Genomic DNA, 26,572 nt, shown 5'->3' on the forward strand with positions numbered 1-26,572 from the left:
GCTTTCTCTTCACCTAACACACACATGCTATCTGACCATCTGCTCCTGGGACTTAGCTGGCTTGAAGTCAACTTCTGTTCAGCACTAATTAACTTTCCACTGTGCTTTGACCTTTGTGTTAATCAAGCAATGGCTCTCTTCAAGGCCAAGAAAAGACCCTGAGCTTTAAAATCTACTGTTTGTTTATAGATAATAGTAGATTGTATCATCATAGAAACTTAGTGCTTGAAAAGAACTTGGAGATCATTTTCCCCCACATTCTATGCATATGGACACTGAGTGAAATGACTTGCTCAAGGTCACTGAGCCTACTAGTGACAGAGTCAAGACTAGAAAACAGGTTTTAATTTTCCAGATCCTGATAAATAGGATAATACTTGGCTGTCTGTGCCACTCATGAAGATGGCAGGGTGATCATAAATGGAAACATCTTTGGTTTTGATGAGGCTTCCAGCAACAGGGAAATAACATTCTTGGGGGCACAAAACCAGACATACAAATAGCAACCACCACCACAGACACTTACAGCATTTCTTTTGGTAGCTCTGCCATTTGCTGCCTGAATTGTCATAGTAGATAATGAGCTATGACTCAGGGAAACCTCAGCTGGGGGGGTGGACCTGATGAAGTGCAGAGGATTGGGAAGCAGCTAAGTAAGAGGGTTTTTATCTTCTTTTCCACAATTTAAAGTATTACAACTAACAAGGCTACACAGTTATTTTTTGTATGAGAAAACCAGGTTTATCTGCTGTTGTCAATTCTAGCGTATTGCAAACAACAAGATCATAGATTTTTCTTGGCTCTGGAGTTGTTTGTACGCTAAATTAGGGTGGAGGTATTTATACCTTATAATTTCAATGTCCTGTTCATCTAAGACTTGTAGTGGTGCCTTAAAAAAAAAAATCAGATGGTATTAACAGATAACATGGGTGGAGAGAGTGCGATGTGGAAAGAGCAACAATGGCATCATTGATTCACAAATTAATTCCATAAATAACAGGATTTACCTCCTGTGCACAGCTTTGAAATGTGCTTTGGTATCTCATTCCGCCCTAACGTTTTGCTCGGCTTGTTGCCCTTCATCTTTCCTGCAGTGTCTGTTGACTGCTGTGCCTCTTTGGTTGGGGCCTGGCTTTTCTGTCAGGGCCACGGGGCACATCCTGGGCCTTCTCAAGTGAGGCTCCTCCTGCCTGCGTGAGGCCTGTGCGTCCCGCTGGGGAAGCCGCCCTGCCTCCATGGGGGCCCTGCAGGAACAGTCACTGCTGGGGCCGCGCAGCCCTTTGGACTCTTGCTAAGGAATGCTCAAGTGCCTGGAGAGCTGTTGTGCCCGACCCCAGCCTTGTGTGTACTGTCAGCTTCCTCTTAGTGTGTTTGTTTACTCCGACGCTGCCACAAAAACTTCGTGTCACATGGCCAACCCTGGGGGCTCTGTAATAGTCACTGCTATTAGCCTAAAAAATTCTACACGGGGAGTTCCGGTTCAAGAAGGTGACACAGGAAGATCCTGAACTCACCTCCTCCCAAAGGCACACCAAATCTACATAGGGGACAAGTTCCTCTTTAAAAAGAACCCTAAAAAGTAGCTGAGCAACTCCTACACATCAGGCAAATGAGAAAAAAAAAAAACCACATCAAAGAAGATAAGAGAGGCTGAGACACAATCTCCCCATAAACCCCACCCCTGGTGCAGTGACCCACAATCAGGAGAGAGCTCAAAACCTGGAGTTTCTCCCTGAGGGTGAGGGGTTTAAACCTCATATCAGAGAGAGACACCAACTTTTAAGACCTGCAACAGAGAGATGAGCTCCCAAAACATCTAGATTTAAGGACCAGTGGGACTCGTTTCTGTGAGATCAACAAGCCTACAGTGACTGAGAAACAGCTCTTAAAGGGCTTGTTTGCTGTGACTCACCTGGGACCAGTGCAAAGACAACCAATTGAGAGGTGCCAAACATGTGAAAGAGACTTATTTGCTTAACTTAAAGTATCAACCTGAGGGGCAGGCATCTAATTTAACACACATCTAGGGGCCTACTGAAGTTCTCTCTGGGGACAGAGGTGGGCAGGCTCCATCTCTGTGCCCCCCACTCCCCGCCTCCCTCCAGTTCACTGGGTATCTCCCAGAAAGGAACCTGTACCCTCCTCTAGCACCCTGATTCTTATGGCTGCTGCCCAGGGATATCTCTAGATCACCTAGCTCGGGTGGCCACTGGGGCTTATGCTCAAGGGTCCCGGAAGACCATCACCAAAGGACGAAGAGTTCTTAAATGGCCACCACTGCCCCCTCCGGACACATCAAGAGGCAATAGTCCGAGAAAATCTTTCCGGGAAAGAGGCCTATTAGCCTATCTTCATAGCTATGGCCTGAGGGGCAGGCTTCCAATTAAACACACATCTAAGGGCCTGCTATGTAAACCTGAGGGCAGGCAGTGTCTGTGTGCTCTTCCTCCACTGTGCCCTGGAGCACCCATATATCCGCCAGGGGAGCTTTTATACACATCTGGTGGCCAGTTTTTATGGTTGCCACCCAGGGGCCAGGGAACGCTCCGCGATCGCCTAGCTCGGGAGGCCAGCAGGTCTTGCATTCCTAGGTCCCACGGTATGTAACAAATGGAGAGACAGTTCTTGGCTAGCTATCACTCCCAGGGCACTTCACAGACAGAAGACTAAAACACACCCCCAGTGTTTTTGTGGAAGATGCCTGTTTGCTTGAACTGAGCTTTGGCCGGAGGGGCAGGCTTCTGATTTGGCACTTATCTAGGGGGCTGCAGAGCCACACTTGGGGATGGAGGTCAATGGATGCCTTCTTTGCACTGCCTCTCTTCCTTGCTGCAGATCACCAGTATCTCCTGGAAAGGAACATGTAGACTCGTCTGCCCTGATTTTGTGACTGCTACCCAGGGGATACCTCTAGATTGGTGGCCAGGGGACTTATGCTTGTGGTCCCACAGAAGTGTAATATATTTAAAAGCTGCTAACTGAGGTCTAGCTTCTAATCATCCTGGACCTAGGTGCTGACTGAAATCCTCCTCTTAGGGACACTGTTAGGTCTTGGCACACCCTCAAATACCGGGAGCTGCTAAAAATAAAATAGGCTGCTTCAACAATCACAAAGGTTTGAGAGACAACCAAAAGCTAGGGCAGGATTGAACAGTAAGGTTTAGCTCCTATATGAGGCTACTCCTTCAAGACTGGGAGAGGTGGCTGTTTTCTCTAATACACAGAAGTCAACACAGGGTGTCAAAGAAATTGAAGAAAGAGAAATATGTTCCAAATGGCAAAACGAGAAAGAAAAAACTCTCCAAAAAAAGCTCTTAATGAAGAAGAGATGAATGATTACCTGACAACAGTTCAAAATAATGGTCATAAAGATGCTCACCAAACTCAGGAGAAGAATGGATGAACATAGTGAGAACTTCAACAAAGAGATGGAAATATGAGACAGTACCAAATAGAAGTCACAGAGCTGAAGAACACAAAACTGAACTGAAAAATACACTAGAGGGATTCAACAGCAGGCTAGATGAAGTAGAAGAAAGGGTCAGTGAACTCAAAAACAGGCAGTGGAACTCTTTAATCAGAGCAGCAGAATGAAAAAAAAAAAAAAAGGGTGAAGATATTATAGGGGTCCCAGGAGGAGAAGAGAGAGGGAAAAGCGTGGAAAATTATTTTGAGAAATAATGGCTGAAAACTCCCCTTACCTGGAGAATGAAACAGATATCCAGATTCAGGAAGCCCCAAAATTTCCAAATAAGAGAACCCAAAGAGACCCACAAGACACGTTATCGTGAAAATGTTAAAATTTAAAGACAGGGAGAGAATTTTAAAACAGCAAGAGAAAAACAACTTGTTACTCATAAGGGAATACCCATAAGACCATAAGCAGATTTTTCAGCAGAAACTTTGCAGGCCAGAAGGGAATGGCACAATGTATTCAAAATGCAGAAAGAACACTTCCAACCAGGACTACTTTACCTAGCAAAGTTGTCCTTCAGAATTGAAGGCAAGATAAAGAGTTTTCCAGAAAAGCTAAAGCAAAACAAGTTCATCATCATTAGACTGGCCTTATAAGAAACATTAAAGGGACTTCTTTAAGCTGAAGAGAAAGGGCACTGATTAGTATCAGGAAAACATATGGAAATATAAATCACAGTGGTAAAGGTCAATATATAGTAAAATTCAGAATAATCTAACATTGTAAATGTGGTAGATTAATCACTTATAAAGCAATTACGAGGTTAAAAGACAAAAGTAGTAAAAATAACTTTAACTACAATAAGTAGGCAACCCAACAAGAGGATATGACATTTGTATATATTTATGCACCCAACATTGGTGCACCTAAATATATAAAGCAAATATTAGCAGATCTAAAGGGAGAAAGAGCAGTACAATAATGGTAGGGGACTTCAATATTCTACTTTCATCAATGGATAGCTTATCCAGACAGAAAATCAGTATGAAAACATTGGCCTTAAACAACATGATGAACTTAACAGATATATTCAAAACATTCCATCCAAGAACAGTATGGAGGCTCCTTAAGAAACTAAAAATAGATCTACCGTATGATCCTGCAATCAGCCATAAAAAAGAATGAATTAATGACACTTGCAGCAACATGGATTGGACCTAGAGATTATCATACTAAGTGAAGTAAATCAGACAGAGAAAGACAAATATCATATGATATCACTTATATATGGAATCTAAAAAAAATGATACAAATGTACTTCTTTATAAAACAGAAACAGACTCACAGAATTAATATTGTTAAAATGGCACTACTACCCAGAGTAACCTACAGACTTAATGGGATCCCTATCAAATTACTCATGGCATTTTTCACAGAACTAGAACAAATTATCCTAAAATGTATATGGAACCATAAAAGACCCAGAATTGCCAAAGCAATCCTGAGGAAAAAGAACAAAGGAGGAGGCATAACCCACCCAGACTTCAGACAATACTACAAAGCTACAGTAATCAAAACAGTGTGGCATTGGCACAAAAACAGACATACAGATCAATTGAACGGAATAGAGAGCCCAGAAATAAACCCATACACCTATGGTCAATTAATCTTCGACAAAGGAGGCAAGAATGTAAAATGGGAAAAAGACAGTCTCTTCAGCAACTGGTGCTGGGAAAGTTGGACAGCTGCATGTAAATCAATGAAGTTAGAACACACCCTCACATCATGCACAAAAATAAACTCAAAATGGCTTAAAGATTTAAACGTAAGACACAACACCATAAAACTCCTAGAAGAGATCATAGGCAAAACATTCTTTGATGTAAATCATACCAATGTTCTCTTAGGTCAGTCTCTCAAGGCAATAGAAATAAAAACAGAAATAAACAAATGAGACCTAAACAAACTTACAAGCTTTTGCACATCAAAGGATACCATAAACAAAACAAAAAGACAGCCTACAGAATGGGAGAAAATATTTGCAAACAATGCAACCAACAAGGGCTTAATTTCGAAAATATACAAACAGCTGATGCAACTCAACAACGACAAAAAAAAAAAACCTAAACCAAAAAATGGGCAGAAGACCTAAATAGACATTTCTCCAAAGAAGACATACAGATGGCCAATAGACGCATGAAAAGATGCTCAGCATCACTAACTATTAGAGAAATGCAAGTCAAAACTACAATGAGGTACCACCTCACACCAGTCAGAATGGCCATCATTAAAAAGTCTACAAATAACAAATGCTGGAGAGGGTGTGGAGAAAAGGGAACCCTCCTATACTGTTGGTGGGAATGTAAATTGGTGCAGCAACTATGGAAAACAGTATAGAGGTTCCTCAAAAAACTAAAAATAGAGTTGCCATATGATCCAGCAATCCCACTCCTGAGCATTTACCCAGACAAAACTATAATTCGAAAAGATACATGCACCCCTGTGTTCACAGCAGCACTATTTACAATAGCCAAGACATGGAAACAACGTAAATGTCTATCAACAGATGAGTGAATAAAGAAGATGTGGTACATATATACAATGGAATACTACTCAGCCATAAAAAAGGAATGAAATAATGCCATTTGCAGCAACATGGATGGACCTAGAGATTATCATACTAAGTGAACTAAGTCAGAAAGAGGAAGACAGATACTATATGATATAACTTACGTTGATTTGTATCGTATTTTAGATTCCACGTATATCTATGAAACAAAAACAGACTCACAGACATAGAGAACAGACTTATGGTTGCCAAGGGGTGGGGGTGGGGGAATTAGGAGAGGGAAGGAATGGGAGTTTGGGATTAGCAGAGGCAAACTATTACATATAGGATGGATAAACAACAAGATCCTACTGTATAGCACAGGGAACTATATTCAATATCCTGTGACAAACCATAATGAAAAGCATGAAAAATGTCATTTGCATAACTGAGTCACTTTGCTGTACACAAGAAATTAACACAACATTGTAAATCAACTATATATATGTATATATAAAACTGGAATATTCACAAATGTGTAGTGATTAGACAATATGCTATCAAACACCAGAGGGTCAAAGAAGAAATCAAAAGAGAAATAAAATACCTTGAGACAAATGAAATGGAAATACAACATATCAAAACTTATGGGACAAAGCAAAAGCAGTTCTATATGGAAAATATACAGTAATAAATGCCTACCTCAAGAAACAAGAAAAATCTCTAACAGCCTAACTTATACCTCAAGGAACTAGAAAAAGAAGAACAAACAAAGCCCTAAGTTAGTAGACGGAAGGAAATAACAAAAATCAGAGTGGAAATAAGTGAAACAGATAAACAAAATTGATAAACCTTTAGCTAGACTCACCAAGAAAAAGAGAGGTGACTCAAATAAAATCAGAAATGAAAGAGGGGACATTATAACTGATACCATAGAAATACAAGGGAACATAAGAGACTAGTACTATGAGCAATTATACACCAACAAATTGGACAACTTAAAAGCAATGGATACATTTCTAGAAATATGCAACCTGCTAAGATTGAATGAGGAAGAAATAGAAATCCAAAAAGACCCATTTTTAGGAACGAGATTGAATCAATAATAAAAAACAAAACAAACAAAAAAACCCGAAAAAACCCAAAACCTTCTAATAAACAAGTCAGGACCAGATAGCTTTATTGGTGAATTCTGCCAAACCTTTAAAGAAGAATTAGTACCAATCCTTCTCAAAATCTTCCAAAAACTAGAAGAGGAGGGAAAACTTCCAAATTTTTGTGAGGCCAGCATTACTCTGATACCAAAGATAAACAGAGACACCACAAGAAAAGAAATTACTGGACAATATCCTTGATAAACAGAGATGCAAAAATCCTCAACAAAATATCAGCTAACTGAATTCAGCAATACATTAAAAGGATCTTACACCATGATCAACTGGGGTTTATTCCAGGGATGCAAGTATGGTTCAACATCCACAAATCAATCAGTGTGATACACCACATTAACAAAATGGAGGATAAAAATCATCATCATCTCAATAGATGTAGAAAAAGCATTTGACAAAATTCAACATCCATTTGTGATAAAAACCTCAAAGTGGGCAGAGAGGGAGCGTACCTCAACATAATAAAGGCCATATATGACATGCACACAGCTAACATACTCAACAGTAAAAGCTGAAAGATTTTCTTCTAGGATCAGGAACAAAACAAGGATGCCTACTCTCACCACTTTTATTCAGCATAGTACTGGAAGCCCTAGACAGAGCAATTAGGCAAGAAAAAGAAGTAGACATCCAATTTTAAAAGAAGAAGTAAAACTGTCTCTGTTTGCAGATGACATGATCTTGTAGAAAACCATGTAAAGACACTTCCAAAAACTGTTAGATCTAATCAATGAAGTCAGTAAAGTTGCCGTATCCAATATTAGTATAAAAAAATCTATTCCATTTCTATACACTAATAATAAACTATCAAACTTAAGAAAATAATCCCACCTATTGGCTAAACAGAGGTCGGAATGGGCACGACTACTACGATTACCACCAGCGCCACCACGATGAGGATGCTGCGATCGGTCCCTGGAGCCCCTATGGCTTCAGGCACGGAGCCAGCGTCAACTACGACGACTACTGACCGTCACTCAGCTGGGCTCGGGGCCGCAGGATCCGCACAATGCCTGGGCTGTGTCTGCTGCGCCTGTTCTCGGTTCATTTTTCCTACCCGCTTTCTGTGGCCACAAAGGAAGAGTTAAAGCAAAGAATGTAAATGCCTTTCGAGGTTTCATGCAAGTACCTAACAATGCATTTCATTTAAAAATAGAAATAAAAGCATTTTGTTAAAAAAAAAAAAAAAACTGCATCAAAATGAATAAAATACCCAGGAATAAATTTAACCAAGGAGATGAATGACCTCTACACTGAACACTCTAAGACACTGTTGAAAGAAATTGAAGAAAATAAATAAATGGGAAGATACTTGTGCTCATGGATTGGAAGAATTAATATTATTAAAACGTCCATACTCTCGAAAGCAATATACAGATTCAATGCAATCCCTATCAAAATTCCAATGGCATTTTTCACAGAAATAGAACAAACAACCCTAAAATTTGTATGGAACTACAAAAGACCCAGAATAGTCAAAGCAATCTTGAGAAAGGAACAAAACTTCAGAAATTACGTGCTCTGCTTTTGACTATATTACAAAACTATAGTAATCAAAGCAGTATGGTATTGGCATAACAAACAGACACATTGACCAATGGAACAGAATAGAGAGCTCAGAAATAAGCCCACAGATATTGGTCAATTTATGACAAAGGAGCCAAGAATACACAATGGGGAAAGGACAGACACTTTATAAATGATGCTGGGAAAACTGGATAGCCACATTCAAAAGAATGAGACTGGACCACTATCTTACACCATACACAAAAATTAATATAGATTGAAGACTTGAATGTAAGATCTGAAACTATAAAACTCCTAGCAGAAAACATAGGTAGTAAGATCCTTGATACAGGTCTTGGTGATGATTTTTTCGATTTGATCCAAAAATCAAAAGCATTGCCTTTAAAGCAAAAATAAACAAGTGAGACTACTTCAGACTAAAAAGCTTATTCGAAGCAAAGGAAACCATCGACAAAATGAAAAGGCAGCCTACTAAATGGGAGAAAGTATATGCAAATTGGGATTAATATCCAAAATATATAAAGAACTCATATAGCTCAATAGCAAAGAAACAATCTGATTTAAAAAACCACAATGAGATATCACCTCACACCTGTTAGAATGGCTGTTTTCAAAAAGACAAGAAATAAGAAGTGTTGGGACTTCCCTGGTGGCTCAGTGTTTGGGAGTCTGCCTGCCAATGCAGGGGACATGGGTTTGATCCCTGGTCCAGGAGGATCCCACATGCCGCAGAGCAACTAAGCCCGCAAGCCACAACTACTGAAGCCCATGCGTGTAGAGCCTGTGCTCCGCAGCAAGAGAAGCCACCACATTGAGAAGCCTGCGCACCGCAATGAAGAGTAGCCCCTGCTCTCCGCAACTAGAGAAAAGCCCACGCACAGCAATGAAGACCCAACGCAGCCAAAAAAAGAAAAAATAAGAAGTGTTGGTGAGATCGTGGAGAAAAGGGAAAACTTGTGCACTGTTGATGGGAATGTAAATTGGTAGTCACTATGGAAAACAGTATGGAGGTTTCTTAAAAAATTAAAATAGAACTACCATGTGTGGGCTTCCCTGGTGGTGCAGTGGTTAAGAATCCACCTGCCAATGCAGGGGACATGGGTTCGAGCCCTGATCTGGGAAGATCCCACATGCTGCGGAGCATCTAAGCCCGTGCGCCACAACTACTGAGCCCACGTGCCACAACTACTGAAGCCCACGCACCTAGAGCCCGTGCTCCACAACAAGAGAAGCCACTGCAATGGGAAGCCCTGAGAAGCTCACGCACGGCAACGAAGAGTAGCACCTGCTCATCGCAACTAGAGAAAGCCCGTGCACAGCAATGAAGACCCAAGGCAGCCAAAAATAAATAAATTAAAAAAAAAAAGATAAGTAATATTAAAAAAAAAAAAAAAAGAACTACCATGTAATCCAGCAATTCCACTTCTGGGTATTATCTGAAGGAAATAAAAACCCTAAGTCGAAAAGGCATATGCAACCCAGTGTTCACTGCAGCGTTATTTACAATAGCCAAGATGTGGAAACAGTCTAAGTGTCCATCGATCAATGAATGGTTAAAGAAAATGTGGTGTATATTATACCATGAAATATTATTCAGCCATTAAAAAGAAGGAAATCTTGCCACTTGTGACAACATGGATGGACCTTCAGAGCATTATGCTAAGTGAAATAAATCAGACAAAGACAAATATCATTATGATCTTATATGTGGCATCTTACAAACAACAACAGCTAGGAGCTATAGATACAAGGACCAGGTTGCTGGTGGCCAGAGGCTAGGGATGGGGGTGGGCAAAATGGTTGCAGGGGGTCAAAAGCTACAAATTTCCAGTTATAAAATAAATAAGTCATATGGACTGACTATAGTTAGTAATACTGTATTACATATTTGAAAGTTTCTCTGACAGACATTAGATCTTTAAAGTTTTCATCACAAGAAAAAAAAAGTTGTAACTAGGTACAGTGACGGATGTTACTGAGACATATTGTGGTGATCATTTTGCATTATATACATATATGGAAACATTACATTGTACACCTGAAACCAATATGTTGTATGTCAACTATACCTCAGTAAAAGTGAATAAATAGCATCCCATATGGCAAAGGTATTATTTTACTATCATCACCATCATCACCTTTTACATGATCACCCAACTGCGGTACTACATGGCTTTAAAAAAAAAAAAGGCTGATTTTTCTCATAATATACCTTGCACAATATTTAAACAAGCACGAATCAGAAGTGAAATTGAAAGGTGAATTGTTAAATAAACACAGTTGCAAAAGTAAAAACAGGAAAATATTAAGTTAAGCTTTTGGGAGAGATTTCCTACATCATTTTTATACAAATATATATTTTCCTTAAACCTAGAGGATTTACTTATTTTTTGTCCTAACCATAGATGATATTGTGACCAACTTTAGCAGACTGTTTATACAGTGACTCTTTCTAGGAAAATGCTTTTAAGATCTAAAGTAGATTTTGTTATCCAAAAGTTATATTCAACCTTCCTATTAATTAAACTTTTTGGATTAGAGATATTTCAACTGGCCAACTTAATAAAATTACCATTGAGTAGGTTCAAGTATGGTTTTCCTCTGTTTTTGCTTTCTAGCTTCCTGAGAAAATAAATGGATAATAGTTTAAATATGGAAAACGATTATTATTTTTAAATCTTCTGTCATAGCCAAACATAAGATTGACTAAATCTTTCTGGGCAGATTTCTGCTCCACTCTTCTGCAGATTCTGTCTCTTAGAACTACCTGCTTGATTCTCTCTTTTTAAGTATTTGAACTATGAACAGCCTTTTATAAACCTCCTTAGGTTAAAATAGAATGGCCCTATTTTGGTGTGGTAATCAGAGCGAATGAAACATCTTAAGGTAGAGAGTTGTACCCTCTCTAGAATAAATATTTTGCCATTATCTTTGTTGCTATCACAGTGATATTAATAAGTATGTACATGAATTCTTTACTGAGTACTCTATATACATTGTCTCTTTTAATCCTTACCTTAACCCTATGAGGACAGTACTGTTATTACCAGCTATCAAATGTGTGATCTTAAAGTACTGTAGAGATTCAGTAAACTCATATGCATAATACTTGCACCATTGCTATGTTTTCACTTTTCTTTCCCTGCCTCTCTGTCCACATACTAACTTTGCATTTTAAGTGTTTTAAATAAACACCTCTACTAACTGAGTGTTTACTCCCTGGCAGATTTCTGTGTTAAGCTCCTGGGAAACAAAGGCGACCTGATATATATGTTATCTTCCTAGACTTTAAAAAGTGTGACTCTTCGGAAAGGAATACTTGAATCAGTGCTATAGTTAAGTCATGACCAACAATTACTGGATCAAATCTCTCTTGAGAGTTTGGAATAGTTAATGAATCAGCAACAGATCAGGCAGCAGGGTAAACACATAAGAGAATCAAAAAAAATCTGTGCTATCCACTTACTGTAATTTAAAATATGAATGCACTTCCCACAGGAGGAGGATGGATTCTAGGATTTGGACGCGTGTTAGGTATATGATTGAGGAGTCCTTTTGTGGGGTGTGGGAGAATGGTACTGTTTTTTTCTATAGTTCTTTTGAGTTTATTGAGAGGAAAGATAATAGTAAAGGTTATTGTTCAGTTTCTCTAAGTGTGGTCTTCTTTGTGCTGCAGTGGAAAATGTAGCTCCTCTCTTTCTTTTACCTCCTGACCTATCTCACTTTCTTCCCTACTAGGAAAATGTTGACTGTGTTTTGGCTAAGATGCATGGCCTCGCGGGGACAGCAATGTGCCAGAGGGCTCTGTGTGGGAGGCGTACTTCAGGCCAATTTATGCAAGCAGCAGGTCATTCTAGGGCTGTAGGCCAGAATGCTGTGCGTCCTCTGGCTTGGAGACATGCAGCTACTTGGAGCTAAGCTACCGTGCCGTCTTAGTAAATATTTCCTGCCTCCGTGATCACTTGAGGAGTAGAACTCCCTGGAGATGTCTGTGTCTCGTCCCTCACAGCTGGCTTTTCACAGAGGCCAGATCCTGGCTGCGATTCAGGATGACCAAAACCCACTTTTAGCCTGCTTTTTGATTTTGTATTGAGAAACAGTTGCAGCAAAGCAATATCTGGGAAGAGGAATGCCTCTTGCTCTGCATGGTGAGTCCCCCTGTGCCCTCCCAGGGCGGATGTGAGCCCTAGCAGCTAAAGACATGGGGACACCTGTGGTTTCTCTGTGGCTTTGATTATAAAGCTAGAGTCAGGTTTGATCGCAATACAATTTCCTAAATTACTAATTACACATAACTGACTGCTCATGCTTTAACCTGCATTTGCTCTTTGGCATACTGTTGACCTGTTGAAAAAAATAATGAACCCCTGTTTCTTAGTATATAGTCTACATGATGGGGACCTGATTAAGAAAATATTTTCAAGCATTTTCAGTCATAGGAAATGTTATTAGAGATCAGTCAAGATAAGACACATACAAATCTACCTTCGCTTAAAAAAGGGTTGTGGGTTATTCTCAGAATTCACTGTTCTTTGCCCTTCCCTGTATTCTGCTGTACAGTATCTTTGTTCCAAGAAATTCAAAGCACCTGTCATACCACATCTTAAAAGAAGGAAACTAAAAAAAATAGACTTATTTAGAATACAGCTGAGTTTCCTGTGCAAAGAGTTTTCTGATGGTTCTTAGGGTTCCTTTCACTATAACTGCTTTCCTCACATTTGCCTAGTATTTTGGGCCACCTATGATTGGGTAAAACAATTTGGGATAATTTTATTATTAAATTCGTGTATGCTTATAAAAATAAGTCTTCAATCTCATTTCAAGAGAACAAAGGCCCTCAGATCAGTCACAGATATTTTCACCAGTCATCGAAGATGCTGTTTAAAAGTAAGTTTCAGTTGTTACCTTCAGGGTGTTGGGAAGCTAGACACTTGCCAGATATGCCAGCTGCATGGATTTAACATTGATGACCTTTCAGAGGACCCAGAGATTTTGTTTGGGTTTGTGTCTGCAAGTAATTCATAACAGTTTTTTTAAGAGTCAAATGTTGTGCTAAAGATTTCCTTTTATGCTTTCTTTTTAGCTCCTTGGCTGCTGGTATGTTTCTTTGTTTTCCTAAATTTACAGTAGCTGTCAGTCTTGTGCTGAGTTCTTCTCTCAGTAATACACTGAATTGTGCAATTCTTTTGGGCCTAGTTTGGAACAGGCATTCTTCCCAGAACCTAGTTGGCTTCTCAAAGGTTAAACACTTTTGGCAAAAAACTGCAAATATGACCGAATAAAACCATAAAAACGAAAAACCACAAGAACAGCAGGAAAAACAATTATTTCTGACAGTGAACTACATGGATGCAGAGGACTCGTCTCTTTTAAAGTTTGTTTCTCCACTTAGGTCTTCTTAGTTTGTTAATTCTTCTGATCCTCTCTTTGCTTCAAATAAAACCAACAACATAATGCCTTTGATGATTCTCCATCCCCCTGGGGGTGGGAGGGGTGGTAGTGACAGAAACTGTAACAGCTATTTCTTCTTAGTTTATTTTAACCTTTTCGTTACCCCAAGTCACAATCAAACTACTCTTTCTAGAACACAACTGAAAAGAAAAATGCTTTTGGAAAGGAATACAAACCAGATTATTAAATTGAGTTGATAGAATTTAGGGATTCATTGTTTGGTTTCTTTTTTTGTTGTCATGTGTTAAGTATTTTTCTACTTATAAAGTACAGAAAATGAATGTGTTTCTGGTAGATGTTTCTGTAAATGCACCTTGCTTAATATCACTTGAATCTCTAAAATGAATTTTGGTTTGTGGCTTCTTTACATGCCCTATTCATAGATTTGATTTTTCAGAGCAGCCCAAAGTGCTTGTCTAGTAAATTATGTAGGACCTATGTTTTAAGAGGATGACTATTTTTGTAAGTTTTAATATTTACAAAAAGGGCTTCTTCTTTTGAGAACTCTGTCATAACCGTATCTTTTACCAGTAGGGTCCCTATGTAATCTCTACAATGCTCCTGTTCATATAAATATGAACCTTAATTTTTAAGTTTTAAATTTAGATTTCTTTTGATTGACACATCATCTCTCTCTTGGCTGCCTACCATCTTATGTCTGTTTCAACAATGTAACTGGAAGTTTATGAGTTCTCCAGCTCATCAACTTTGCTCTTAACTTGTTGAAGGATAACATTTACTATCAAGTCTTCATTAAAACTAAAATTCAGAATCATCTTTAGAAAGGAAATGTGAATCGAGGCTGAAAACAGATCAGCAAGACAAATCAGCAGAAGTCAGTTGGATTTATAACTGATCTTCTTCCCCCCAGGAAGATGAACTAAGTGTTAGAAGTGACCCATCCCTGTATTGGCAGCATAGCATGCTGGATCAGACCATGGATTACAGAGGCAGATTTTGTGGGTTCTGACCCTGCCTCTACTACTTCTTGACTCTGTGACTTTGAGAAGATTTCCTAAGTTTTCTGTAATCTGTCTGTGATAAAATGGGGATAATACCATTACTGCTTCTTAGGGATGTTATTTGAATCAAATGAATTAATATTTGTAAAGAGCTTAAAACAGAATTTAACAGAATTACAAAGTTTCTTAAATAATTAAAAAAAGTGAAAGGGTGATGAAAATATCTCTTCTCCTAAGATAACACATTTCTTAATTAATAAATGCTTTTTTCTTCATTAATGCCAGGCTTCTTATTCTCTGTAAAACCACCGCTTGTATCTATTATACAAATTACACTATATGACCCAGCAATCCCACTACTGGGCATATACCCAGAGAAAACCATAATTCAAAAAGACACATGTACCCCAATGTTCATTGCAGCACTATTTACAATAGCCAGGTCATGGAAGCAACCTAAATGCCCATCAACAGGTGAATGGATAAAGAAGATGTGGTACATATATACAATGGAATATCACTCAGCCATAAAAAGGAATGAAGTTGGGTCATTTGTAGAGACGTGGATGGACCTAGAGACTGTCATACAGAGTGAAGTAAGTGAGAAAGAGAAAAACAAATATTGTATATTAACGCATACATGTGGAATCTAGAAAAATGGTACAGATGAACCGGTTTGCAAGGCAGAGATAGAGACACAGATGTAGAGAACAAACGTATGGACACTAAGGGGGGAAAGCGGGGGGATGGGGCTGGGGTGGGGGGTGGGATGAATTGGCAGATTGAGATTGACATACATACCCTAATATGTATAAAATAGATAATAAGAACTTGCTGTATAAAAAATAAAATTCAAAAAAAAAGAAATTACACTATGTTGTTGAAGACAGTCTAGAAAACGAGTGTTCGATGTATTTGCACTAAGAATTTATTTTTTCATGTTCCTTGTTTACTAAAAATACAAAGTTTAACAGACTTAAATTACTTTGTAGATCTTGTTGGCTAAAAGTAGGAGTTTGAAGAGATTCTATTCTTGGCTTAGGGCTTCTGATTTTTGTATAACAACCATCATTATTGTCTAAGATATGGAAGGGACTTTGATTCTCAAATGAATATGTTCTATGAGCACCAATGAGTTGTTTAGTGGGAAATGTCACTCCCATTCCTCTTCATCCTGAGGGCAGCTGATTTCACATGTTACATTCAGTCCCTCCCTCCTGATTACATATTGTTTTCCCCTCCCTTTCTGTATATCGGAATGGCTGGACTCCCTTGTTTTGAATCAAACGCTAAAACTTATTTCATTCTACTACTGAATCTTGTTAATGCCTCCTTTCCTTTTCACTGACTCATTTGCCAAACTTGGCTATCTGCCACTTTACTTCCTCAGCCATGTTATCCCATGTTATATCTTCAGCTAAAAACAAGATTTGATTTGAATTTCTCTTCATCAGTTCAAACTCTCAAGGTCTAAACGTTAACTCATCTGTATCTTATTTCTTTTAACTACAAAAAGCCATATACTGAGAGAGGACAATGATATTTGACAAAGGACTGATGTCTTGACTATATCAAGAACTTCTACAAATCAATAAGAGAAAAAGGCAGTTCAATAGAAAAGTGAGGGGAATACATGAACACCTGTTTCAAAGAAGATGAAACATGAATGGCCAACAACATGATAAGATGTTCAAACTTATTAGTAAACAAGTAAATGCAAAGTAAAACCACCATGAGATGCCATTTCACACTCAATGAATTGGCATATATGAAAATATGACAGTTTCATAGATTGGTGAAGATGCGGAACAATGAGCATTCTCATATTTGGTTGGTGGGAATACATTTTGGAGCAATCACTTTGAAAGCAAATGTGGTATTACCTAACTTGATTAAACATATGCATATCCTGTGGCCCAACAATTCTACTGCTAGTTATTTGGCATGTGTACTCTAGGAGACCTGCACAAAACTGTTTCAAACATTAATGTTTGGAATAGCAAGACCCTGGAAATGACCAAAATATTCCTAAGTAGGATGAATAAATAAATTACAGTGTATTAAATCAATGGAATACTGTACATCTAGAAAACAAGTGAACTTTAGCTACATGAATCAAGAAGGGTAAATCTGAAACACATAATATTGAGGAAAAATGCTACTTATGGGAATTTATATGGTATCATTTCCTTTCTGATAAATTATGTAGGGATATTTACACATTCACTGTTGTATAAAGTACAATGAAAAGCAAGGGAAGAGGAAGATGATTTAGGAAGGGACCAAAGGAGGCTTCAAAGGTATCATTACCCTCTATTTCTAAGGCTGGGTGGGAAGGCCATTCTTTCCCCTTTAAGATTGATAGATTCACTACATACAGTTCAATGTATATTTTATGATTAATACATAAAGAATCTAATGCTCAATAACTATACTTAATGTTTTTCAGTATCAAGTGAGTTTTTGTGGATTCCTCCTCTTAGTCTTGAAATAGAAGCATTCCACAGTGGAATACAAAGTTAAGGTTAGAAGTGTTCTTAGAATTAGTTAATATGGATATTTGTTTGAAGGCATATTGAATAGAACTGGGTTGCTTGCCAGTTAAACACTAGTTTCTTAATAGGAGTAATAATAATAAAGCTAGCTCTTTATAACATTTCAGATATTTTACAAATCACGATGATAATATAATCCTGGAAAAACTCTACTGAACAGATACATATAAGACATTGGGATAAAAATTTATAGAAAGAATGTAGAAAGAGGGAAACTATAGACTCTCTAGAAACAAAGAACTCTCCAAGGCTGTGGACTTGGATCCATGAAGTTGATTTTACTGTTCTCCTAATATGATTGGATATAGTAATCCCCACTTATCTGTGGTTTTGCTTTCCATGGTTTCATTTACCCACAGTCAACTGCAATACCAAAGTATTAAATGGAAGACTTTAGAAATAAACAATTCATAAGTTTTAAATTGCAAGTCGCCCTGAGTAGCATGATGAAATCTCATGCCTTCCCACTCCATCCCACGCGAAACATGAATTATCCCTTTGTCCAGCATGTTTCACCTGACCATCACTTCGCAGCCCTCTTGGTTATCAGACTGACTGTCACAATACTGCAGTGCTTGTGTTCAAGTAACTTTTATTTTACATAATAATGGCTCCAAAGCACAAGAGTAGTGATGCTGGCAACTCAGATATGCCATAGAGATGCTGTAAAGTACTTCTTTAAGTGAAAAGGTGAAAGTTCTCAGTAAGGAAAGAAAAAAAATTATATGCTGAGGTTGCTAAAGTCTATGGTAAGAATGACTCTTCTATCCATGAAATTGTGAAGAAGGAGAAAGAAATTTGTGATAATTTTGCTGTTGTACCTCAAACTGTAAAAATTATGGCCACAGTACCTAATAAGTTTGTAGTTAAGATAGAAAAAGCATTAAATTTGTACAAGATATTTCAAGAGAGACTACATTCACATAAATTTTATTACAGAATATTGTTATAATTGTTCTCTTTTACTAGCAGTTATTATTGTTAATCTCTTTGCCTAATTTATAAGTTAAACTTCATCATTGGTGTGTATGCATGGGAAAAAATAGTATATATAGAGCTCAGTGTTATCCGTGATTTCATGCATCCACTGGGGGTCTTGGAATGTATCCCCCAGTAATAAAGGAGGACTACTGTACTACTAAACACATTAGGGGAAGATGGAGAGAAACTCACAGACTTACAGTTCTGTGATCTTTTTCCAATTGCTCCATAGACAATTTTACATGAGAGTGGGCTTGGCACTGAGAAGACTGGGAGGAAACATTGGTGTGTTTTTTAGCTTTTTTTTTTTTTTTTCCCCACACTGCGTGGCTTACGGGATCTCAGTTCCCTGACCAGGGATTGAACCCGGACCATGGCAATGAAAGCCAGGAATCCTAACCACTAGGCCACCAGAGAACTCCTAGACTTTAATTCTACAGCCAACTCTGGAGTTTTCCTTTTTGAGTGTTTTCTGACTCTCTCCCCTTTTTGCCATCTGGCATGTAGAGTATGTATTTCCCACATTTCCCCCTTTTACAAAGTTACAGACTCTCTACAAAGTTAGAGACTACAGAGAAACAGGGGAATGCTCAAGGAGTTGGGGAGTTTATGACGGAATACACAATTTGATGAAACTCCATCAAAGGCACTCAGTCGGTAAAGCCAAGTACAGAAACACACAAGTCATGTGACAGTGGGATGCGGGTAGGGATTGTTCTGTACCATCGCTGTTGTTGGAAGCAGAATCCCCTCACTAAAGCTTGCATTGTATGCAATTTAAAAAAAAAAAAAGAAAAAGAAGGAAAGGAACACAAATACAAACTCAGAAATAATCCTGCTAAAAATTCACAAATATTTCTGAAAATAGACAAATGTCTTATAACATTGGTCTTAAATTATTTTATTGCATGTGTTAAAGTCCTCCAGAAATAGAAATTTTCTTCAGTTGCTCCTTTTACTTGCCCCAAAATTCTACGGGAAAGAAGTTTAGAACATGGTGTACTAAATTTATTAGATTGTAATCCATTTGATTTCTCACTTTATCTGTTCATGAAATTTATTGTTTAGAGAGGCATCACTAGAGATGTCTCAGGAAATAATAGAAATGTAAAGTACTTTGCCACACAGGAAGTGGAAAAGCAATTTCTATTTTCTGAAGGACTATAGCGTCATGGAGTCATTTAGCAGAGAGCAGTAGATAGGGAAGATGGATGAGACGCATAGAAAAGTGGAACCCAGGACCAAGGACCAGTGCACAGTGTGTGAGTAATACTCTAACCCACATGCACACACGCATATACACAAGTACAATCTTTTTTTTTTTTTTTTTCCCAGATCCAGTATCTACTTCTAAAGATTGCTCATCTAGAATTTAACTTGTTTCTTTTTATGCTTCCAGCCCACAAAAGACTACTAGGACTGCATGTCATTAGGTTCTGGATTACTTAATTATTTTCATCAATTCTTATTATTCAGTATATTGATGATTTATATATTTTGTGTTCCTCCTTTTTCTGACTATGTGGCCTCCTCCCAACTGAAAATGAAGATTGCTGTGTCCACTGTATCCTGGCCTGCCTGTTCTGTGAATTCCTGACCCTCTGCAATATTGTCCTGGGACAAGCTTCGTGTGGCATCTGCACCTCAGAAGCCTGCTGCTGTTGCTGCGGAGATGAAATGGGAGATGACTGTAACTGCCCTTGTGACATGGACTGTGGCATCATGGATGCCTGTTGTGAATCATCAGACTGTTTGGAAATCTGTATGGAATGCTGTGGAATTTGTTTTCCTTCGTAAATATTTATCTTCTGTTTGCATTAAAACTGGAGAGTGTTTTAAAATTTTTCTTTTAAGGGGAAAGGAAAGCACATGGTAAGATTCTCATCAAACAATCCAGTATTTGCACTGTTAACTCATTATTTTAGGAAATCTCTGAGAGCCTTTTTTTCCCTCTAACCAAATCTACATGGTTTAATATGTGAAATTTTAACTACTTTTAGACTTCTTAATAGGTTACAATGACTGAGGGACATTTTGGCAAAACAGAAAGAAAGGAAGGGAGGGAGGGAGAGAGGGAGGGAGAAAGAAAAAGAAAAAGACAAAATGTCTCCTCCTTTTTATACTTATTTCTATTTCTTTTAACCATTCTTAGGAGCCCCTTGCTCCAAATGTATTATTTCTCAGTGGTTATTTAAATCAGACAATTTATTTGTGATGTTTATTAATGGTTAAAAGTATTCTTTAAACTTTGGGAAACAAACCCACACAGTTGTTGGGGACCCAGTGTTCATCTCCATGCTGTGTTCTCCACTCGCTCAGCAAACACTGAGTGCCTACTGTGTGTAATCTCCTGCTGCAACACAGAGATGGATGTCATTCAGCTCCAATCCAGAGGAGCATAGGAAAGTTTAGAAGAGGAAAGAGACCTGTAAAGAATAAACCAGCCCACAAGGCATATTGAAGTGAAGATTATGAGAGAGAGAAACTCAAAAGGCTATAGGAATACACAGAAAGGAAAGCTAATGTCTACTGGAATATTCAGAAGGCTTCAAGGAGAATGTGGCATTTGAAGGAGGCCTCTTAGGATGAGTGATTCATCTGCTGTTTGAATGAATTAGATTTAGGACCAAGTTTTAGGTGACTAGCCCGAGCTGTGTGTGCCCTTGAGCATTTAGAAGAAAAACGCCTTAAGTAGGTATTTTCTTTTTTTAAACTATAAAATTAACTAATAATATGCATTTTTTACATAATTTAGATGTTATGATAAAGTTTTGATTAAAAACAATGCTTTATTAAAATAGCTATATTTTTTAAAGAACGTGGAATACTTTTGAAAAGTTGTACTTAAATTAGGAGATTTTTTAATATTAAAATCTCAGCATTCTGATTTTGATTTATTCAAAAGCTTTTCTTTTTGAGAGCTTTAAGTCTCTTGCGAGGGGGTTGTTAAGAAACAAACCGAACCCCCCCCCCAATATTTATAAACACAGTTAATCTTAAATGCAAAGCATTCCTTCCAATTCAGTGGGAATCTTGACATCCACTACTATGACCGAATTTCAGTACTGCAACTTTACATTAAATTAAACCATTATGGCAGGTTATAAATATCCTTAAGTATAAAGAAATGAGTCAGATACAAGACTTACTAAGTGTTAGTGACTTAGTAAGTTACAAAGTTACTAATACATAGAGACTTTGTGTGATGCAGATGAAAGGGAGAGTAAATTTTCATACTACCGGCTCTCCTACTAAGTTTGATGTCCCCAAATTGTAGTTTGGTTTGATTTAATGTAATTCCTTGTAGAAATTTTGAAAGTATACCTTTGGATGAATAGTTATTTTTGATTCTTCCAGTTGAATATCAAATTGATAGTGAAAACAAATGCACACTTTTAGGGAGCCTTTGAGCAAATTTAGGCTTTTAAGAAAGATTTTAAACCTAAAGCATGGGTATGAGACCGAGGGTTTTTCCTTTGAGATGAAACTTAGTTTCTACTTATATCATTACTTAAAAGGCTTAAAAAAGGAAAAAAAGTTAGCAGACTCTTGAATCCCCCTTTCAGTACTGTTTACACACACACACATACACACATACACACACACACACTGTTAAATTGTCCGGTTTAAATAGAGTTCTAGTAAACAGCTGTCTTTCGGTTCCTTGTCTAAAGAGCGTCTTTGATGTAACAAATGAAATATAAGAACATCTTTCTACTATTTCATAGTAACCAGAGTCTGAGTATTTACATATACCCAAAGTTAACTTATGCATATATATTAGGATGTGAGAGTATCAACTTTATATTGACATATAAAACCTCCTAATGACCTGGAATCATTAAAATATTATACTTTTTGTCCTGCAAAAATTTTCAGCCAAATGGTTTGACTAATATTTAAGTGTATTCTGCTACTATTTGCGATGATGATATTAGCACTTTTAAAATAATGTTTCTCTGTAACAGAGAGCATTAGTTGATAGCAGAATTTTATTCTCATATTTATATTCATAGTACTTTTGCTCTATTGTCTATTCTGCAGTCATTCCATAAAGTACCATGTATGATTTTTAAAAAATAAATGAAAAAAACAAAAGTAGGCAAATGTGAAAATAGTTTCAATATGTATTTTAGAATTTCTGTATGTAAAATGTTTTGTTGAATTATATGGCCATCATGACTAAGTGCTCTAGCTTACAGTTATAGATTTGGTCTCTTTTTAAATGTGGAAACTTAATCTTAAATATTTTTAAACTGGATCTGTATTATCCCAAATATATTATTTTGAAATTTAAAAAATGACTTCTCTATTGTTCTTTAGCCTATTTTCAATCTAATTGATACATTGGTATTTAAACGAATTCAACTATAATTTAAAACCTTAAGCTTTTCTTTTCTCCTTACATCCCTCTCTAAAGATTTCCTAGTCTCATTTTGTAAATCACATGACTCATGCTCATAAATGAACTATGAAAGATTCAGATCAGTTTATACTGCAAATCATAGTTGACAAATGATTTCAAAACATAGTTTTCTTTTAAAAATTCACAATAGAGCAAAATGCATGTTTTGTACATTTTTTTAGTAAATTGCTTTTACTCATTTGCTTTGGAATTATCTCCCAACTTATAAAAACTGTGGTAGGTTTTTTTTTAATATGTGTACTGAAATTAAACACAAAGTAGCTGTGAAATTGGGTATTAACTTTAATGAATTTCACCTAAGAGTAAATCATCAGAAGTACTTTCAACTAGGGTCTTTAGTGTCACAAATTTTAAGTAACAGGAAATGTTTTACTGTTAGTATTTAACCCCCCAAATCACTTTATTTAGGAGAAGACTTTTTACTTAGGAATATAATAATTTTATTTTTGTGTTCTTATAGTATATCGACTATATCCATTTTCCTCACCTGAAGCAGTCAGTGCTTCTCTGAACAGTTCAAGGAGTAACCAAGGCAACCTTATGTAATAACTTTTCATTCTTTATCCATACAAACTCTATCAGTGCCCTAGATTCTAATGTTATAAACATCAAGCTCACTGCCTAACATAAATAAGACTTGAGTCCAGAGTCTCTGTGGCTTGCCTTCTTGAATTCCAGTTTAAATGCCTAGATTTACCCAACCACCTAATGAATAAGTTTATTTATTAATAAGATTATTTTTCAAATTACTCAAGACCTTTATGACCTTGCCAATTACTTGTGATTTGTAGGCCCGTAGGTTTATTACATCTAATCTGACAGGCAAGATAAAATTTCATCAGATACTATAATATCCATTTTTCTCTTATTTTAATACTAATACAGGAAAGCATACCATTTTTGTTTTAAACAGCAGTTAATACAGGGATAGGGTTTATTCTACACTATATTTTAAAATCGAGGATTAGGTACTACAAGGCAGTCTTTTTAACCCTTCATCTCCATGTCCCCTATAACCAATACATTTATAGTGACTATTTTCTCTAAGCCCCTCAAGGGAGTCAAAAAACCCTCAGGATGTTTCATCCTAGGGAAGAAGTTTGGCACTTCCCGTGAGAAAACTGTTAGTTCCAACAGTGAGGCTACTGATGTTTACTTGCTCATTTCAGATTACGTTTAGAGATTCTGGTTAAAATGGGAGGGGTTGTGGAGAGGGGATACCGTTATGATGCAGCCCTAATGTAGAGGGTGGTTTTTGCAAAAACTGTCATTGGTGACTAAATCCACCATGTATTTTCACACTGCAAAATTCCCAGGGAACAATGGCTGCTCCCTCTACTTTAAAGGACTATGAATCAGTATCATCCGAATGATCAAATTGTAATAAAGTCAACCAGCAATCTGTACGTGAAAAGGATTCTAAGCAAAGCCACATCTGAGCCTCACCTGGAAAGCAGGATCTCTATCTAGGCAAGCAGAAATCTGCACCACCTCATGCTTTATCAAACTGGGACAACCGTGTGACGTCTTCCACTAGGGCAACAACTATAGCCCCTAAGCTGCCAAATGTCAACCTGAGTAGTTCCCTGCCTTCCAACTGAACAGCGGCCACTAGTTCCAATTCTGTTGTTTGTCCATTATGTATGCCCTTGATCCCTCACCTCAGCCCTTGCTAAAAGAGAATCTTGAATTTATTTGTGAGGTAACCATGAAGAAATCACTTTAGATAACCACGCCTGGACATATTACCAACATCGAGTATAGCTATATGTGTTAAAGACAAAGTATAGCTCTGCAATTAAGTGTTCACTTTCAGGCAGGTCTTTGTTTGAGGTTCAGTGGAGAATGTAATTATTAGGAAAATAGTGAAAAGCAAATTCAAACAAATTCTAAGTTTAGCTTGAAAAACTGAAAAGGTTCTTAAGTTCTGTCTGATGCATAAAGGGGTAGAAGCAAAGGAATTACATTCCAAAGCCAAGAAAGAGGGTGTACAAAAGCAGCTGATCCACTTGACATAGTTCATAGCCTTTTGCAAAGGAATAAAAGCCCGTTGAGCAGGGAACCAAAAGATCTCATTATAGGATGAAGCCAAGCCATATTAAAGCTTGTGCACTAGTAACTATGTCTAAAAACAGCCTGCTGTTTTATATTGAACCAATACATTTCTTAACTTGGTAGGTTGCAGTGTAAAGATGTACAGAGCCTGTCTGCTGGATGCTATGCCAATTACAGATGTGGCGGAGTGGTGTCAAACACCTACAAATAGTTAGGATCTCAAGCAATCTTAGAGAGAAACAAAAGAAGTGTTAAAATGTCATCTCAAAACCTAGATAGCACAGTTCATCATATGTGTCTGACTCTCAGAGTCTCGAGATCACCTTTATTATATAATTTAATGTGGACGTCATATGATCCCTCAATCAGAATGCACAATTCTTTCAAGGACATGAATAGTGCCTGAAAGATAAGGAGAATATCTTTTAAAAGTAACACCTTCAGATGACAAGGCACCTGTGATCAGCTCTGCAGGAACTGCGTTTTATTGGTGTTGAGGTGAAGGAGGAGGGAAATGCCCATGAATACATATTATATTAGATTTTGTTAGATCATCAGAAAGAATAATTGGGCATATTTACACAATTACATTTTAGTAAACTATTATGCCAGCTTAACGATAATACATATTCTGGTAAAAGTACATTAAATGGCAATCCTAAAGCAATTTGGCTGCTGAGGACATTATATTTTTTAATCTAATTATTCACAAATTAATGAATAAAATTAAATTCAAATCACTGAAGAAAATGAAGCAATGGTGAGAATCAGAACTACAGATTAGTTAAAGCAAAGATATGCAATGCATAACAGAATTAAAGCATTTCTTTTATTCAAACTCAGTGCTTAAAAAAGAACAAATCCATCATCTTGAAATTTGACTTGTAGCTTGACATTAAAAACAATATGAGTAGAATTTTCAGTGGGGTAAGCACAAAACTAGTTCAAGTTGTGTCACTCTCAATTACTGTACTCAGGTGGTGTGCCCATTAAAATTCCCACTTGTGGGTTCCGCTCACTATGCAAATGGGGTCATTACCTGGAGAATTTAATTGGTTATGACACTGGGAGTAGGACTTCTCCTTTCAAAATAAACCTACTTACACATATTTTCACTAGAAATTTGATTGTTATATATACTTTGGATTGTTTTGCCCTATAAATATTTACTAAAATTAAACTGACTTTGCTTACTTATTTCTTACAAATAATTCAAAGTGGTTCCGAATTACTTTGTGCATGTGGTTTTATTTGTTTCTCTATAAGGCTAGTTAGAATGATCTTTTGTAAATCATATTGCTAACAAAATAGTATTTTAAAAAATCTTTGTATCTTTCACACTACCCATCACATGTGGGTACATTTCCAGTGAAGGTTTTCATCATTGAATAGTATCTGTTTTCTCTTTCATCATAGTTCTAAATATTCACTTTGAGGGGCTTCTTCCATTTTTCTCCTTTTTTGTCACTTACAAAAAAAAAGT

General features: G+C 37.2%; 1 protein-coding gene across 1 annotated transcript in view; it reads left to right on the top strand.

Moving 5' to 3' along the window:
- MDFIC (MyoD family inhibitor domain containing) overlaps positions 1–26,572 on the top strand; it is a gene marked incomplete at its 5' end in the record, with an annotated part of 118,498 nt that overhangs the window by 78,472 nt on the left and 13,454 nt on the right. The window contains 1 exon segment of the mRNA XM_082472464.1: positions 20,158–26,570. Coding sequence (XP_082328590.1) covers positions 20,158–20,405 — 248 coding nt within the window. The 3' untranslated portion in view covers positions 20,406–26,570.

This window comes from Balaenoptera physalus, assembly GCF_965194825.1.
Source record: "Balaenoptera physalus genome assembly, chromosome: 8".
Taxonomy (NCBI): Eukaryota; Metazoa; Chordata; class Mammalia; order Artiodactyla; family Balaenopteridae; genus Balaenoptera; species Balaenoptera physalus.